Source organism: Psammomys obesus, unplaced genomic scaffold (genome assembly GCF_907164565.1).
Source record: "Psammomys obesus unplaced genomic scaffold, mPsaObe1.curated_primary_1811, whole genome shotgun sequence".
Classification (NCBI taxonomy): Eukaryota; Metazoa; Chordata; class Mammalia; order Rodentia; family Muridae; genus Psammomys; species Psammomys obesus.
Window position 1 is genome coordinate 984,417 of NW_026596162.1, and position 18,765 is coordinate 1,003,181.

Consider the following 18,765-nt stretch of genomic DNA (forward strand, 5'->3'; position numbering starts at 1 on the left):
GAATAGCATTCCATAGTATGTTTATATCATGTTTTAATTATCCACTGTTAGTTGAAGGACTTTTAGATTGTTTTGTGGTTTAAATGAGAATGACCCCCAAGGGCTCATTTATGTGGATCTTTCACACCTGGTGGAATTGTTTTGGAAGGAATGAAAGGTGTGGCCTTGTTAGAGGATGGACTTTGAGATTTCAAAAGGCCATGCCAGTGCTTCTCTCTCTGTGTGTCTCTGTGTTTCTCTGTGTCTCTCTTTCTCTCCCTCCATCCCTCTCTCTAACTTGCAGATCAGGATATAAGCTCTTATCTACTGCTCCAGTGTAATGCCTGTCTATCTATTGTCATGCTCCATACCATGATGGTCATGAATGCACCCTCTGAAACTGTAAGCAAGCCCCTAATTAAATATTTTCTTTTAAAAGTTACCTTGGTCATGGTGTCTCTTTGAGCAAAAGAAAACTAAGACAGTTTGTTTCCATTTCCTAGCCACTGTGAATAGAGCAGCAAAGAACATGGCTGAGTATCTGTGGAATAAGATAGCGAGTGCTTTGGGCATATGTTGAGGAGTGGTAAAGCTGAATCATACGGTATATTTATTTTTAGCCTTTTGAAGGATCTCCACATGATTTCCAGAGTGTTTGAAATAGTTTTATGAGGTCTATTTGTCAACTGTTCACCTCAATTCCTGGGCAAATTTGGTCTTATTCAGAAAGCACGTTTCTATTCTTATATCTTGTATTGGACTGCCTCTGTTTTCTTCCAGAAGTTTCAGTGTTTTAGCTTCCACATTTAGGTCTTTGATCTATCTGGAGTTAGTTTTGTGTAAGGTGATATGTATAGGGCTAATTTCATTCTTCTATAATGGAACATCCATCTTTTTTTAGTACCATTTATTGAAGATGCTGTCTTTTTTCCAGGATATATTTTTGGCATCTTTCTCAAATACTAGATGAATATAGTTATGTGTACTCATGTTTGATTTTGTTCCATTGGTCCACATGTACTTTTTGTGCCAGTATCATATTGTTTTCATTACTTTGGCTCTGTCGTATATTTTGAAGTCTGAAACAGTAAGTTCTACAGCATTGCTCTTCTTGCTCAGGCTTATTTTGGAAATACTGGGGTCTTTTGTGGATCCATGTGAATTTTAGAATATTTTTTTCCTATTTCTATGAAGACCTAGATGGGAATTTTGACTGGAACAACATTGACTCTATAAGTGACTTTTGGTAGACTAGTCATTTTTGCAATATTAATTCTACCAATTCATGACCGTAGGCTAGCTTTCCACTTTCTAGTGTTTTACTCTATCTCCTTATTCAGAGATTCAATATTTTCATTGTAGAGGTCTATCACCTCCTGGGTTTGGTTAATCCTAGATAGCCTACATAAGCTAATAAGGCTCATTTTATGAAAGTTTTTATTTGTCATGACTGAGGCGTTCTCACCATAACTGCTATGTTAGTAACAGAAAAGGCACAGAGACGTGTATGCAGTTCAAGCGCTCGAAACTGGAACTTACAAAGCATTCTTCTGTGATGTCTAGCTGCTGTGGTGACCTTCACAGCTTTGCCTTTCTGGACATGAAGTTCATGAGTGCATTTGTGTATTCCTCTGACGTCAGCCTTTCCTGGATTATATTGCACTCTTGAGCATTAACAGCATATAGCTTTTGTTTCTCATTTTTTCTCATTAACTCTTTGGAAATTCTCATCGCCTGATAAAACAAAACCAATAACAACATTGAAAGTTATTCAAACAGGAATGATATCACACTATTCTTTTTTGTTTTGTTTCTGAGGCAAGGTTTCACTATGTGACCTTGGCTGGTCTGCAACATACTATGTAGACAAAGCTGGCCCCAGACTCATAGAGATCCACCTTCTTCTGACTGTTAAGTGTCAGGATTAAAGGTGTACATGACTATTTCTGGCTAATCCTACTTTTTAAATTGTTTACTTGTGTGTATGGGTGTTTTGTCTGCTTGTGTGTCTGTACCATGTACATGTGGTGGCCAGAAGAGAGTCATGGATCTCCTAGGACTGGAGTTACAGATGATTAACCACTACATGGGTGCTATAAATTGAATGTGGGTTTTCTATAAGAGCAGCCAGTGCTCTTGGCTGTGGAGACATTCCTCCCGAGCTCAAGATATACTTTACTATTGGCTTCCTCTGCATTAATGAACTAACCCTATTAAATTACACGTGTAATAGGACACAGTTTCTCAATTGTGACTGGTAGAGATCACTACATTGAGTGTAAGGCAGGCCTGTTACTGCACATTTCTAAAGAGCCCCATATGGATACAAAAGCTTCTGGTTCCAGTATCATACACTCAGCAGCAAGAATATAAGAGCAATCAGCTGCTAGCTGCCACATACGCAAATGGAAGTGCTATAGGGTGAGGATCTCCTAAATATAGTCAGCCTCCTCACCTCCAAATCTGAATTCCAGAGTAAAAGGGACAAGTGTCTATTGGTATCCTTCTGGAGTTATTCTCGTGAAGGATCTCCCCTTTGCCTTTGTAGCACAGAAATGAAATGTCTCTCTGACCAGTTTTTCAAAAATCATAATTATAGTAAGATTATAGAAACTTTCAATACAAAATCCAGACGTTGTGCTTAAAGCCAACTAGAGACACACATGCCTTGTCTTTTTAGGATGTATTCTTTAAGGCACATTTTCCCCTTGGGAAATGTTTTCCATGGTCCCCACAGGTAAAATCCAAATACTAACATTTGGTGGCAGCTTCGCATATGCTCTCAGCCTGGTCCAGACTTCTTCCTCAAAAGTGCTTTCAGGAAAAACTTCAGTGACAAGGCCTTGAGCCCAAGCCTCTCTTGCTGTGAGCTTCTTCCCAAAGAGAAGCATCTCGGATGCCTGCAATGTAAAGCAAGATGTGACCTTAGCTCAATAAACCTTCAGTTGACTTCAGAACAGCCCGCTTTCAGGAGACACAGCAGGACTCAAGGCTCCTGAGGTTGCCTGTCTTTCACAAGAATGGGGAGGCTGATGGCTTCACTGGGCAAGGGTCTGCAAACAGCTGACCCCATAACTGCTTCTGCCTCCTGAGGGACTAGAAGGGCAGCTGCTTCTGCGAGGGTCTGCACTGAAGTGGCAAGAATGGGAAGCCTAGGGCAAAAAATTACCTGAACCCCTAGTAGCTATGGTTTTCTGTTTGCACTGTACATGATAACAAGTTGAGGTAGGCTAGGGGCCGTGCAGAAAAATTATGACCACAGGGTCAACCTTTTGAAATACTGAAAAGTCCCTTGTCTGGTTGTTTGTCCTAGTGTTGAGCTCTGAGCATGTGAATGAAGGGATACAGGGATGGCTCATAGAGTAGTTCTTATAGAAATTAAACTGCAGCCAGCGAGCAACTGTCCTCTCTGCAAGTTCTCTTTTGGAAAAGTGAACACATTCCAGACAATCTAAGTGTGAAGAGCTGCCTCTGCTATCCTTTTCAAAGCTTAACTGATTAATAACTTGGGTTCTATGTCAGCAGCATGGCAAGGTTTAAAGAAGCGTATTTGGGGACTAGAGAGCTGTCTCAGCCACTAATAAGACTGGCTGCTTTTGTACATGATTGAACCCACATGGTGACTCACACCACATGTAATTCTAGTTCCAGGGGATCCAGTATCATTGTCTAGCCTCTGTAGGTAAAGCGCTCATATACATAAATTAAAAATAAATCTTAAAAATTAATGTACAGATATACATTATGCATGTGTTCATGTGGGGAGCATTTCCAACAACAAAATCTAGTTACTACGCCCCTCTCACTGTTCTCTCTCTTTTTTTTAACCTTTCATTTTATTTGCATTTTATGTGCATGCCTGCTTGGCCTGTGACTGGAGTTAGAGACAGTTGTGAAGCACCATGCAGCCTCCCCTACCATACTGAGATGGTGACCAGTGCCTGCTAAGCCCTTCCCTCAGTCCCCCATTGGGGTCCTTGGAGTCACTCCACGTAGGAAAGACAACTAGGTTTGCACAAATACAGAGGTGGATCTGAGCAGCCAGTGAGCCACCTTGGGAGTCTCGATGCACAACAGAACAGCTTGTAAAAGATAGCTGTAAGTGCAAGTCATGGTGACTATGACTTCATGGAGCTGTTCAGAGCTGGTAACTGCTGGCACTCACACAGCCCCAAAGGGAAGATGTCACCACGTCATCTCTGTGATGTTGCTCGTCAGCCCTGAACTGATCACACCTGGAGAGGCTTTCTAGCCCTAGGCCTTCAACCAACACCACACAACCGTGGAGGACAAGGCCTTGTGCTGTCCCCAGTGCTCCAGCTCTAGGCTACCAGCTGTCAGGCTCTGTCTCTGCATCAGGAGGTGCAGAGAGAATGTCCTGACCCTTCTCTTATATTGCCCTTTAGCCTGGTTTCTCCATGTTACAGAGCAAATAATCATCCTGGAAGCTTTGCCCAAGGGAAAGAAGACGGAGTACAGGATTGGCTTGGCAACACATACTACATCTTAAGTTTTTTTCTAAGTTACCTTTGCTGAGCCCATCATTTTTGGAAATGTGTACGAGGAGCATCCTTCTGGGCTCTGGCCGAGGTGGCTGAATGGAGTATGAAATGTTGCCTAGTCGGGATGGGCAAGAAAAGAGCGTTTGAGTTATCATTTTATTTTAGTTTTATAATTTGTGCACGTGTGTGTGTTGCCTATATTCTCACCATCCCTACCTTAGCTTCTCAAGGGATGGAACTATAGATATGTGTTGCTACTCCCATCTCACTGTTCTTTTTTTTTTAACCCTTTATTTTATGTGCATGCCTGCTTTGCCCGCATGTACTTCTGTACACCATATATGTACAGTGACCATGGAGCCCAGAAGAAGGTATCATAACCCTGTGACTGGAGTTAGAGACGGTTGTGAGGCACCATGTGAATGCACAGACTCGAACTCAGTCCTCTAGAAGAGTAGCCAACCGCTCTTTTTTTTTTTTTTTGAATTTTAATTTTTTTAATATTCATCACAGGTTATTTACTTTTAGCCAATGCTCTTATCTGTGGCCGTTCACTGTTGTGAATGGACAAAGATATTTAAACGAATACTATGTGTTATTCTTCCTATACACAGTTCACTTATACTATGTTATCAGTGGATCTGTACAATACATAGACATCACCAACTCCATATGTACTACCCCACAGGTCCCCTATAGCCTCTGTGGGCAATCCTTTCTTCCCACCATCCACATGCATCACTCTCTGTTCTCCATCCCTACTATTTTGACCTTTTCTAGAACATCATGGTCATGCAATCCTACATGCCATACAGCTCTGTTTCTCCCTCTCGTCACTTAGGATAAAGTCTGGGGGTCACCCCTGCACTGCCGCATACTTGCAGCTTCTTTGTTATTGTTGTGTGGTTGTGTCACCATTTTCTGATCTACACGCAGTTTCCAGTGTTGTGGCTATGATCAGTCGGGTCAGTCAAGAGCCATAGACTTGCCTGATATAGTACACACGACTGTCACTTGTCAGTAAAACCTCAGTGAAGCTGAAAAAACAAATCCTTTTCTGATTAGGTCAAAGAAGTAGTTGCGATTATTTGTGTGCAGGTGTCTGGCCGAATGGATACTTAAAATTCTCGTGGGAACTACCTTTGAGTGGAATCCGTGGTTATGAGAAAAGTGTATGTTTATCTTAAATAAGATGCTGACCTCCTCCCCTGAGTGACTGTGCCATTGGTACCCCACACTGAGGTAGGAGAACCCTACCGGCACCATGTCCTTGTTCAACTTCACCAGGAGAAGTCCTGGTGACCTAGTCATGTCACTACATGCATGGTGGTGCCTCATGGTTTCAGTTGGTATGACCCTTATGACTAATGATGTTGGGACTCTCACTGTACACTTAATAAACATGAGTGGAGCATCTTTGCCGAAGAAACTGCTAACATGTTTTCCACTATTTTTAAAGTCAAAATATTTGCCTTCTTAGTTTTGAATTGTAAGAATTCCTTATAGACACAGGTTACAAGTAAGTATCATGTAAAGAATTTTTTCTGGTCTATAGCTTATCTTTCCTTTTAAGTAAAAATAATGTTTTGAGCTGGGCAGGGGTGGCACATGCCTTCAATCCCAGCACTTGGGAGGCAGAGGCAGGTGGATCTTTGTGAGTTAGAGGCCATCTTGGTCTACAGAGTGAGTTCCAGGACAGCCAGGGCAATACAGAGAAACCCTGTCTTGAAAACAGACTGACACAAACAACAACAACAAAAAACAACCCACCACCACCACCAAAACAACCCACCAAGCAAACAAACAAAACAAACAACAACAGCAGCAAAAATGTTTTAGATAAAGGGTCTTGCTGTGCAGCACAGCCTGGCCTCAAACTAAGTTCTCTTGCCTCAGCCTCCAGAAGCATGCTGGGATTACAGGCATGAGCTTTTATCTTCAGATAGCCTTTTTTCTCTGTATGGGGAGGAGCAATAATGAACTTGTTATGTGGCCAAAGACGACCAACTCCTGACCCTCTGTCCTCTTTGCTTTCTTTGTAAGTACCAGGATTACACCCATACACCATTATAGCCAGCATCTACATCCACTTCAAATTCACTGCATACATCTATTTATTTATTTATTTATTTATTTATTTATTTATTTATTTATTTATTTATTTATTTATTTAGTGCATGTGTGCATGCCTTTGCTTGCTCCTTAGAGAAATAAGCTATTTTCAGTGCTCTGTCTCGTGGTTTAAAGAGCTATTATGTTTCATTTATGTGCCACTTCTCTTTTCCCGTTTTTGTACTAGATTCTTGATCTATTGCTTTATAGACATGCTTTAAAATATTTTTGAATGACCAGCTTTTGTTGGTGAATTGATAAACTATTTTCTCAACCTTCCATTTGCCTTGATTTTGCTCTAGAGGTCTTCTGCCTGGCTTTGTATTCCATAGTCATTTTCAATATTGGTGATTTTAGATGATAAGTATGTTCAGGTTTTTTTTTCCATACTTAAGAAGACGTGTGTGTGTGTGTGTGTGTGTGTGTGTGTGTGTGTGTGTGTGTATGTGTGACAGGGTCTTACTCTATAGTTCACTGTCAAGACAGGCTAGCTTCAAACTCATGACAATCTTCCTGCCTCAACTTTCCAAGTGCTAGAATTATAGGTATAAGCCAACACACACATCTGTTTTTTTATTATTATTTTTTATGAATAAGAAACATAAAATACTCTCATTAATATCACTTTTGTTTTCAACCCAGAAATCTTGGTCAAGAAAACATACTACAAGAATGTAATCAGACAACATAGCTTCAAGAATGTAATCAGAAAACTAAGAAAAGCCATAGCTAAGGAGCCACCAACAGGTACACAACAACTTGACAATGAACAATTGGTATAATGTTTATTTCCAGAGATAGAATGGTGGGTGCAGTTAGGGGCTGAGGCTCTAGCAGCAGATTGGTTAAAGATTTTGGGACAACTCCTCATCTCCCTGTGACAGTTTTCTCTATCTGTAAACCTAGTATGACCTCATAGGCTGCTGTGTGCTCTGTGTAAAGTGTCTATATGGAATGTGTATTGGCACACTATGTGTATGCAAACATTCATTTGAAGACATTTAAAATTCACACAAAAAGATACATTTGCTGACAGAGGAGCTATTGGCATTTTTAGCCACAAAACAAATAGATTTGTTTATGAAGTCAATAAAACCCAGGGAATCTCTTCAGTGGTTAACTGGAAAACTTTAGAACCAACTAAGAAGGTACCAGAAGAACCTGAAGGCTACTGGTCAACAATTCTGGGGTCAGTGTCCTAGATTCAAGTGCTAAGAAAACTGTTATCACATCTGGGTTACAATAACAAAACCCAGAAAAAGCTTAGGGCTTTAGCAGTCAGGGACTAGTGAGATTTGCTAAGTTATAGAAACCAAATGCTAGCTGGTTTCCATCCGAGTGATTTTTTTCCCCCCAAATAATAAACTTCACAATGTGTTTTTAAAGGTTAAACAGCATGTTTCTATGAGATACATACAGACAAACAGCCACTTTAGTGGAACCGGTTAACTCACATTGTCCCATTCCAGTCAGGGGAAGCCGTAATATAGCATTCATTTAGCAAACTTTCTGGATATAGTCCACGACTATTGACTATAAGCATCACACTGTACATGAAAGCTTTTGACCCTACGTATCCGCTACATCCCCTTCGGCCACATCACCCCCACCCAAAAAAATGGTTCCCTCCCTCCTTTCTCCCTTTCTTACCTCCCTTCCTCCCTCCCTCCCTCTCCCTTCCCTTTTTCTGATGTTGCTGGGAATCCAACGCAGAGCCTTGCTCACATTAGGTAAATGCTTCACTATTGATCAAAACCCTACTCTCAAGTTTTTTTAAACATATCTTTTTCTTGGTATTTTGTCTATGTTCAAAATATTTTACTTTTGGCCACCACATAGAAACACTGCAGTAAGAATAAAAAATATTAAATGCAATCGTGACCATGAGTCTGAACTGTGTTGAGGGTTCAGAACTGTTTGAGGCTTTAGTTTTCTAATTTGCAATGGAGGGAGAGGAGTGAATGGCCACAGTCCCTTCTCATTTTAAAAGCCTAAATAGTAGGCTTTGTGAACTGGGAAAAGAGGATCAAGCAAACCACACAGCTTTCAATCATCTCCTGAGCATTTTTGAGTAATATGAAAACTAAAAATTGAACACCTATGTACCCTTATGAAAACACAGAACCATCAGAGTTGGGGCAATGTTTACAATAATACAAGTATTTAAGAAAATGCATGATCAGCTGGGAGGTGGTGGTGCAGGCCTTTAATCCCAGCATTCGGGGGGCACAGGCAAGTGGACCTCTGTGAGTTCAAGGTCAGCTTGATCTACAAGAGAGAGTTCGAGGACAGCCAGAGCTGTTACACAGAAAAGCCGTGTCTCAAAAAGCAAAACAAAACAAAACAAAAAGATCAATGAACAATCAAGGACCAACATAATCTGTCAAGTTAAGACTAACTCTTTAAAAATTATCTAAATTACTGCATTCTACCCCTTCTTAGTTTGCTTTCTGCTGCTGTGATAAAACACTGACCAAAAGCAACATGGAGAGAAAGGGATTTATCTGGGATACAGGTTACAATCCATCACTGGCAGAAACCGAGCAGGAACTCAAGAAGCAGCAGAGGCAGGAACCATGGAGGACCAGTGCTCACTGGCTTGCTCCCACAGCTTCTCAGACTGCTTTCTTAACACAACCCAGAGCCACATTTGACAGTCTATAGTGGAGACACTGTCTATAGTGGGCTGGGCCCTCTCACACCAATCATTAATTAATGAAATACCCCATAGACAAGCCCACAGAACAATCTGATGGAGGCAATTGAGTTCCCTCTTTCCAGGTGACTCTAGTTTTTGTCAACTAACCAGCATAACTATTACCACCCATCATATATTTAGTCCTAGCCACTATAAAGGAGACTCACGGGCACTTACTAATTAGCAGGGAGTAGACGTACCCTTTCTGATGCATAGACAGCATCAAATAGTCCCAGAAGGGTTACAGAGATTCCTACGGCTGGGCCATTTACTACTGCAACCAGAGGCTTGGGGAAGTCTATAAAACTGTTCACAAATTCCCTAAAGAAATAGAAATAGGAAAGTATTAAACATCTCAATGTGGTACCATTAACTATAGAAAGAATTACCTACATTAAAGCTGATACCACCCAAATGGATCACTTTCCTAACCAAACCAAGATCTTTGTATATGGGGTCTAATGGAAGGTCAGACCATCGCTCCTACAAGCTGAGCCTGATTCACTGTTTTCTGGGCAGTGAGTTCAGGAAGTGGGCCACCTGTGTGACCTGAGAGATGATGGTGGGGACTGAGAGTGTGACCCCGTATTACAGCACAGGGGACTCAGAGACTCAGCAGAACTGGGAAGTTGAAGCCTCAAACCTCCTTCATCACCTCCCAAGACTACTCCCGGTGTACTGCTAGCATTCATAGGCACTGTCTATTGACCCCATGCACGAGAACGCACACTCCCTCTGCTTCCTTCTCTCCTCACACTTTCCAGTCAATCTCCTGTAGAGGGCAGGATGAAGAGGGGATCTGATGAGAATTCTCACAGTTAAGAGTACCAGCACAGACAAGTGGACGTTTTACTGACATGTTAAGAATGAACCCTCTTGGGGGGCTGAGGAGAGGACTCATCCTTTAAAACATCTGCCAATCAAGTACAAGGACTACAGTGAAGTTTGGATCCCCAGAACCTGCATAAACTCTGTGGGTGTGGAGGCCTGCTTGTAATTCTGACCTCAGAAGGTGGAGATGGGAACTAGGGCAAGCTGGCTGGCATGACTAGCCATATGAGTGAGCTCTGGGTTGGAGAGAACGGGTCTCAATAAATAAGCGTGGAAAAAAAAACAATCAATCAAAGATATTGATTGTGATATCTACCTAGGATTCTACACCCATATACATATACACATCCCCAAACACCTGGGTATTCACACATGCAAAACATTTGTACATACAGTTCCACCATAAATACATGTGGGAAAATGGAAAGAGAACGAACCCCTTGGGATCAGACCAATATCACTCTTACCTCAGTAATGTAGCACACTTTTTCGCTACGTCTTGTATTTCACCGCCATCATTCATGAAGTTCGTCAGGTCATTGCCGCTGCTGTAGTAGTCACCAGACCCTGTGAACAGTACAGTCAACAGAGCCATGATTCCTTCCTGTATCCACTCATTCTAGAGCTGTTATGTATCTGCTGTGTGCAGAGGGCTCTGAGCCAGGCCCTAGGAGAACACTGGTGAATCTCATTTACACACTGGGGACTAGCAAGACATGGGTGTTAAAGAACATAAGTAAATGAAGATGGTGCAAGAACAACATGACAGATAGAAACAGGGATGGTCTATGTTGGTGAGCTCACACAGGAAAGGAAAGCTGGACTGAGATCTGAAGGACAGGCAAGGCTGTCAGAGAGACAACGATGCAAACGTGGTTCTGTGACTGAGGTGTGCAGGGTCTTTGTGACAGACTGAAACACAGGCCTCCAGGATGGAAGCAGGGAAAGAACTGGATGCAGGGCGGTTGCTGTAGGGAAGAGGAATAGACAGACAGTGTGGGACTGCCTAGATCGCAGTAAGGAACATTGTCTCTCTGTTATGAGCTGCTGGAGGTGCGTGTGGATCAAAGTATAGTTTGTCTACAATGAAATGGCTACTTCTTAATGAGTTTTATTTTGAGACAGGGTCTCAATTAGCCAGGTTGACCCCAACCTCCCCATGTAGCTGAGGATGACCCTAAGTTGAGGATGCTGATTTCCTGCCTCCACCAGTATTGAAGTTCTGTGTCGCCATTCCCATGCTGGGTATCAAACCCAGGGCTTCATGCATGATAGGCAATCGCTCTCTCTCTCTCTCTCTCTCGCTACTTCTCTATCATCCTTAAAAATTTTTGGTAACTATGAAAACTGGAGTGATCCTAGGTGAAAAGAAGACATAGTGGTTCCCTTTATCCTCAGGGGACGAATTCCAAGATGGCCCTCAAATCCCTGAAACATGAGCGTCGTACCAGGCTCTACAGTGGGCATTGTGTTTTTCCCTTTCCAGGCTGATCCCTCATGTTTTTAGGTCTTATATCTATGGATTCAGCCAATGAAAATATCTGAGGACAAAAAAAAAAAAAAAAAAAAAGTCATCTGTACTGAATATTCGCAGACTTTTTTCCTTGTGACTGTTCATTTCTAAACAATGTAATGAATACTGACAGGGCATCGCTGTGTTGGGCATTGTAAGACACCCAGGGCGAACTTACAAGGATCTGGAATGTGTGGGCTGTCTATGCAAATACCACATGATTTTACACAGGGGACAGCAATGTATACTGATGAGAGTCATGGAACTAGTGCCCAGAGGATGCTGACAGAGACTGTACACACATCCTGTGACAGTGTGTAGGTTAGGTAAGATATTTACAATAACAGGCTTTTAAAAATGACAATATACTATGTGAGTTACCTAAAACATACTGTTAGTTTTCTAGAAACTTTGCTTCTTTCTTGACCAAGGGTGATGAAATTTTGGGAGTCAAAACCATAGAAAGGAGCATTCAGTTAAGAAGGGGCTACTGTGCTGACACCTCAGAATGTTCCAGATGTTGTTTCTAGCCCTGCCGTTCCAGCTGCCTCGATGAAGTTACTTTCAGACTCCATCAACAGATTAGAACTTCTATTCAGTACTGTAGAACTCACACGAGTTGAAACAAACAGCATGTACTTTTATTTTACTGATTTTGCTGAACCATCTTTTCAAGACTCATCTGTGTGTTTGTGTGTATCGAGCTTTGTTTTCTTCTCATTGCTGAGCAGAATCTATGGATGGACAAAGGCTATCTAGTCACGCATTTCTGGACAGCTGAGTTGTTTTCTTCCCTGACTCTTGTGACAGACACAATAAATTTTACTTAATCGGGACATACAATTAAATATGAATAAGTATCAAAGAGAAGTTATCTTAGATTCATGATATTATGGTGCATTTACAAATTAGACCATTGTACAGTGGGGAAAAAACCCTCAAGAATTAACCCTCTAACACTCAGTTCTTTGCATAGTAAGAGACTTCCTGAAGTAGAAATTGACTAAGTCTGAGCAAGTGCCTTACCTGTGAGAACAGTTATGGCTGAGCTATCCGTGCTGGCATTTTTAAGTGCAAGCATAATTTCGTGATACATCTATGTGAATGAAAAGGCAGATAAAAGAACAATGAAAACGAGATCCACTGGACTGGGCCACTGTATCAGTCTGAAAGCCTCCTGTCATCACAGTGCTAAATGGCCTACAGAGATTGTGCTTAGATATTAAAAAAAATAAAATAAAATAAAATAAAATAAAATAAAATAAAATAAAATAAAATAAAATAAAATAAAATAAAATAAAATAAAAAAGGCTGCCTGAGAGGATCTCGGTTCCTCTGACAACTCCTGGGCACACATGATGGACAGGTGTTGTGGCAGATGTACCGACCAACCATTTCGCTCCAAAACTGAACAAGAGAGAACTCAGTCCTTTAGCTTTGTGGATGGACAGCTCCAACAGGGATGGAATGAGGAAAGAGCATGGGGCAACAGTCTGCCAGAACTGAGGTTGTCCATAGCAGACGAGAGGGAAGGTGGCTGAGAAAACTGTCCCTAGAACTGCATCTCAGCTGTGGCTTCGAGGAAGTGAAGTAACAATCTGGGAAGTCACAGTTAATGCCAGAGGCTGGATTCCTGAGGTACCGCTGTTCTGGGAAACAAGGGCATTGCCTTCTGCGCATTTCTGAAAATCTTGCTGTAGTTTTCAAAACTGGTATAGATTTTACTTTACTAAGACTCAACGTGGGAAAGAGTGTTGAGGAGGGTTGGTGTAAACACTGGAAAAGTAAAGGTATATGAATAATGTTGGGGCTGTTTCCCTCAAGGCAAGGGATGGGAAATAATTCCTGAAAATTACAATAAAGGAGACACAGCATCCAAGGTGACTGGCTAGAACAAAGGCCAGGAAAGAGATGGATCAATTTAGATTCTCCTGCTGTAGGAAGTTGGCAAGTTACTTCTTTATCTGCTGAGCTATTTTGTTAAATAATGGTGATAAGGCCCTTGCAAAAACACATAAACCTCTGTGCAAGAAGTCCTGATTCTTCAGTGTGTAGCTGTAAGTATCCAGAAGTGTCTCAGGGCAAACAGACAGAAAATTCTCAGAATTAAGTGCCTTATCAATTTGAAGGCACACGAGCTACCTGACAAGATTCTTAAGGTTAGCATGCTGTTGCATACTGTAGATGGATGCCTTTATTCCCAGTTCACTTCTAAGCATCTAATAAACTCCCTGTAATATCAAGGAGGAGGGGCTTAAGTGATTAACTTATTGTCAGCATAGTTCAAGGGGAAAGTCAGAATCATCCCCTGAAACATTCATTTAAACAGGGCTACTATCGCTCTATCCAGACAAACTCCTCTCTCCTCCTCACCCTCCCTACTTCCCCATCCTTCTTCTTTTGCAAAATTATCTCCCCCCACTTCCCTTTCTTGTACAAAATTAGGGTACACAAGCATAGAAAAGCTCAAAGGCAGTGACTTGAAGACACTTTGGGGAGGTTTATGCTCTCCTTAGGGGGTCTCTGTGCATCTCCTATTAATGCATTTTCACTTAGACTGATTTAACTGACTTGTGCTTCCATTCATAGCAAAGCTTCATTGCCTTCTGGATATGTAGAACCTACTGGAAACTCACAAGTTGTAAATAATGACCAAGTCTGCTGAATGAAACCAAATGCTCTAATCTTTGTCAAGAACAGAAACAATGCTGAAATTCTACAGTTGCATGAGTAAAAGAAATAGAAGAAAAGAGAAATGTGTCCACACAGTAATATCACCTGGAAGCTTATGGCGTTCTTTTTGATGGGCCGGTTGAACATGATCTTCGTGATGCCATCTTCAAATGTTACCACAATGTCCTTAGACTCCTGGACTTTCTCATCGGCTCCACACTTTCCCTGGCTAGAGGCTTCAGATGAGGGACTTAAATTGTACACTTGATCCATGTAGTCCTGTCTGGCAGTTTTCTGAAGAATAGATGACAAACCCCTTCAGCCTTTATAATAAGCAGTTTGAAAAACATACTATGCTAATAAACACCACTATGCAGTAAAGAACAGAGGCTTTGATTCAATAGAGCGACATCCCAACTTCAGCGGCAGTGGGAGAGGTGAGCCTTATGTGTCATTCTAGCCATGGGGAGGCTGAGCCAAGATTGTGAGTACAAGGCCAATCTTGGCCATAACAAGGAGAAAAAGAACTTCGAAAAAAACCTGTAAAGGCTCCATTGACAACCATTCACTGAGAAACCAAGCCTATTGTCCTCTAGTCAATAACATCAAATAAATTTACATTAACGATATCCAACAAATAATAACATTAAATAAATGTACCTTCCACGCATTGGCTTCATTGACGAAATCAAACACACCTGGCTTAGGCATCTTACAGGGTCCTTCTGTGGCCTGAAAAGAGCACAAGGGCGATTAATATTCAAGAGAAAGCCTTTGGGAGAGCAGCTCTAAAAACCTACGAATTCAATAGTTTTGAATTTGTGATTACAGCTTTCACAGGAAGTGAAAATGCTGAGTCCCTTTTAAAAAGCCAAGAGACATTTGGAAGTCCACACTATATTCTAATGCCCCATCGATGGGGACAGAACCAGAAATTTAGCGTTAAACTCCTGCTAACTGCTCAAAAGGGCTGTAGCCGCTGCAGGTAGGGATGGTGTCTTACAGTTCCTGGTCCTAAGGAAGTTTATCTGAGGGCCATGGCAAAAAGACAAGTAATTTTGTGTGAGGTTGGCGGAGGTAGATCAGTAAAATACCCCACTCAGCTACTTTGCAGAAGTGATTTTTAAACAATTTAAAATTTTGTTTTTGTTTTACTTTGTTTGTTTGTTTGTTTTTCAAGATAGAGTTTCTCTGTGTATCCTTGGCTGCCCCGGAACTCATTCTGTAGACCAGGATAAATTCAAACTCACAGAGATCTGCCTGCCTTTGCCTTCCGAGCACTGGGATTAAAGGCATGTGCCATCACTGCCTGGCTCAAATGTTGTAATAGGGTTAGTTTATAGAGGACAGAGGAGGCTTTGAAAACCACAGCCGTGGAGGCTTTTACGTCACACAAATTCACCCTAGAATGGCGGGTGATCTGGGACATTACAGGAAACCAGCTTCACTGAGCTGTCCCTCCCTTCTAGCTGCTTTCTGACACTAACTGCAAGGCTTAAGAGTGCTGGGGGAGGAGGCCCTCAAGATCACCTCATTTCAATAGTCCACTGGGAATGCTCATGGCAGCCCTGCAAACTGTGGTATTCATGGTTATAGATCCTCCCAGGGAAAGGATACAGAATAAAAGCTCACAGGATAGAGTAGAGGATAAAAGGATACAGGGCAAAAGCTCACAAGATAGAGTCAGAAGAGATGCCAGTGTGACACTTCTATTGTCCTCCCGCCAAGAGTTAGGAAAGGGAATGCCCCAGACTGAAGGGTACGTGATAGTGTACATAGCTTCTTGCCAACAAAGAAGCTCCTTTGGGGTCTAGTGTCCACTTTTTGCCAGTACTCTAACATACAGGCAGACCTGCCTAACCTAAGGACACCCTGTACCTGGAATCCAGTGCTAGACTCTCCAGGCAAACAAAGCTACATGCCAAGCATGGCAGGTCACAGGGTTAAAGAATACCTCCCAGCAGCTGAGGGCACAGTCTTTTCAGACAATTAAAATTCTTGACTGTACACATTCGAGATAAATAGATATTCAGGCCAATCATCTAGTAGAAAATTAAAGGGTAACGCAGGAGTTTAGAATAGCAAATACACCAAGGACAGCTTTACCATTACAACTGAAAAGCTTTCTCAATATCATTGTAACAGTTGCCAAACACTCACAAAAAAAGGCCGTTACAATAAGCAATTAATCCAGCTGAGCACTTTATTAATAATTTAATAAATTAATTAAAATTTATAACATGTACTTTACTTATTTTCTTTCTTTTGTGCTTACTACAAGGAATCCAAAACATCCCACACACCACTCCGCTTCAGCCTTGAATACTTACCATGCATTTCTCAAAGTACCAACCTTTTATTCTGTAGCCAGTGGCACCATTAACAATAACCTCAACTCCACTAAATAATAGTTGCTAAAACTCAGTCCATATTCAGATTTCCCCAGTTGTCCCAAAATATCTTTTCTGTGGCTTTCTTCTAATCAGAGGAGAATCAAGCAAGGACCAATCACCTGACTGTTATATTTATCGCATCTCTTTATGAGAGAAACTCAGGGATACCCTGTGCTTTAACAGTATCCCATGGCCTAACCCTAATCCAAAGCCTGCATAAATGCACTCGATAGCGGGTCAGCCATGCAACCCAAACTTTCAAGCTGCTGTAGATGAGTGTTTTTTTCCTGTATGTACCTATACCAGGGGCATGCCTTGTGAACACAGAGGTCTGAAACTGGGGTCAGAGACTGTGTGCAGGGATGTGAGTGCTGAGAACCAAACCTGGATCCTCTTAGAAGGTCAGCAAGTGCTCTTACCTGCTGAGCCCTCTCTCCAGTCCACTGAAAATGTTTTTTAATACAATGTCAGATCTCAGGCGTACATAACTCATACAGTGCATAGAGTTTTAGCTTCACGACGTTTCCTGGGTTCTTTGTTTGTTTTGAGACAGGGTTTCTCTGTGTAGCCTTGGCTGTCCTGGACTCGCTTTGTTGGCCAGGCTGGCTGGACCTCACAGAGATCCCCCACGTCTGCGTCCTTGCCTGCCTCTGTGTCTCTTTGTGCTGGGATTACAGGCATGCGCCACCATGCCCGCTTGGGTCCTCTGTCTTGAGTCTCACTCGGTTCATTGCATTTTCAAAGTCCTGCTGACTGGCTCTCATGGTTGGTCTGTCCAGGTGCACCTGAGCCACTGGAAACCTAACGAGCTGCTGGAGACTGAAAACAGTGCTTCTGTTTGTTCCTAGCCCTTCATTTCTGCAGCAGGATTGATGATTTGTCTGCAACCCTACAGAACAAAATGTCATGCTTATCTATACTTTCTCTCTGCTGTCTCAACAAGCTAGCTTCAAAATGATTCCTAAATAAAATCTGTCTACAGATATTTTTTTCTCATAAGTAAATAAATAAATAAATAAAAACCTACATTTCATTTGAATCTGACAAGGGCCATATTCCAAGGAGAAAAGAAAGGAAGTTTTAAAAATGTCCTGCCAAGGCTCCTGTAAGCAACTTCCAACAGAGTGTGGTGCAAACTTATTAAAATGAAGTGTAGGTTTTGCCTTTCAGCCCCTTCTCTTAACATGGCGAACCAATTGCTTGAACCCACACGGATGATAACGGATTACGCATCTATTGCGCTCAGCTGACTCAATGAATAGGTGTCTGGACAAAATGTCACCTTAGCCAAGGCACTGCGCGCCTTAGGAAGTTCCGGGCTGGGGCTACAGACCCGGACTCCGCGGAAGACGAGAACTCGCTGCGGGTCCAGGCAGGCTTGCCGGGCTGCCTGAGCACATCCATCCTTACCCTTTGGGACTCAGAGGAGGAAGGACACTCAAGGCCACTCGCTGGGAAACCACCAAAGGAAAATCCTGCTGTCCTGCTAGCTAGACCGGATGACAGAGCGGGCGGCTCCGCGCATGGGCGACAAACCCCGCTGGCGACTTTGGGCCGGACAGCCGAGGCTGCAGCCTTACCTGGGACACCAGCACCGCGCCACTCTTCTGGTCGCAGATGCTAAAGCCGGCGTTGAAGGCGGACTGAACCCCGACGCTTACGAAAGGGTGGAATCTGTAGGAGGAACTGGCAGGGGCGCATCCAGAGTCCTGGCTGTGGGCAGAACCAAGGACTCCAGGAAAAGACGAAGGCGGAGCCAGTAAGTGAGGCCTGGGCATAGGTGGGACTGGGGGCGTGGTCTGAGTTGGGCATGGGCGGATTGCTGGGATGGTACTTGACCAAGTGAAGATGCAGGACTGAGAGAGCGAGGCAAGGCACTTTGCTCTGTCCGCAGAGGACCGGGCGCTTTGGGCAGGGAAGGACCTATGGGTGCAGAGTCCAGTGGCCCAGCTCTGGAAACTGGGTTCAGAGAACAGGGCTCAGGGGATTAGATGCAGAGGGTGGAGTTCTGGACTTTGGGGCAGAAGGCAGGGAACCAGGTTCTGGGCATAGAGAGGAGAGCGC

The 18,765-nt window shown here is 42.6% G+C and overlaps 1 protein-coding gene across 2 annotated transcripts in view; it reads right to left on the minus strand.

The window, feature by feature from the left end:
- LOC129667477 (enoyl-CoA delta isomerase 3, peroxisomal-like) overlaps positions 1-18,560 on the minus strand; it is a 36,599-nt gene extending 18,039 nt beyond the window's left edge. The window contains exons 1-9 of one of the 2 annotated variants that reach the window (XM_055595136.1): positions 18,282-18,560; positions 14,969-15,040; positions 14,414-14,602; positions 12,662-12,731; positions 10,590-10,689; positions 9,492-9,612; positions 4,507-4,596; positions 2,736-2,879; positions 1,519-1,713 (exon numbers count right to left, since the gene is read on the minus strand). In XM_055595136.1, coding sequence (XP_055451111.1) covers positions 1,558-1,713; positions 2,736-2,879; positions 4,507-4,596; positions 9,492-9,612; positions 10,590-10,689; positions 12,662-12,731; positions 14,414-14,602; positions 14,969-15,040; positions 18,282-18,479 — 1,140 coding nt within the window. In that variant the 5' untranslated portion in view covers positions 18,480-18,560 and the 3' untranslated portion in view covers positions 1,519-1,557. Of the gene's footprint in view, positions 1-1,399; positions 1,714-2,735; positions 2,880-4,506; positions 4,597-9,491; positions 9,613-10,589; positions 10,690-12,661; positions 12,732-14,413; positions 14,603-14,968; positions 15,041-18,281 lie in introns of those variants that run through there. The other variant, XM_055595134.1, reaches the window with a different exon arrangement.
- Between the last annotated feature and the right edge of the window lie 205 nt (positions 18,561-18,765).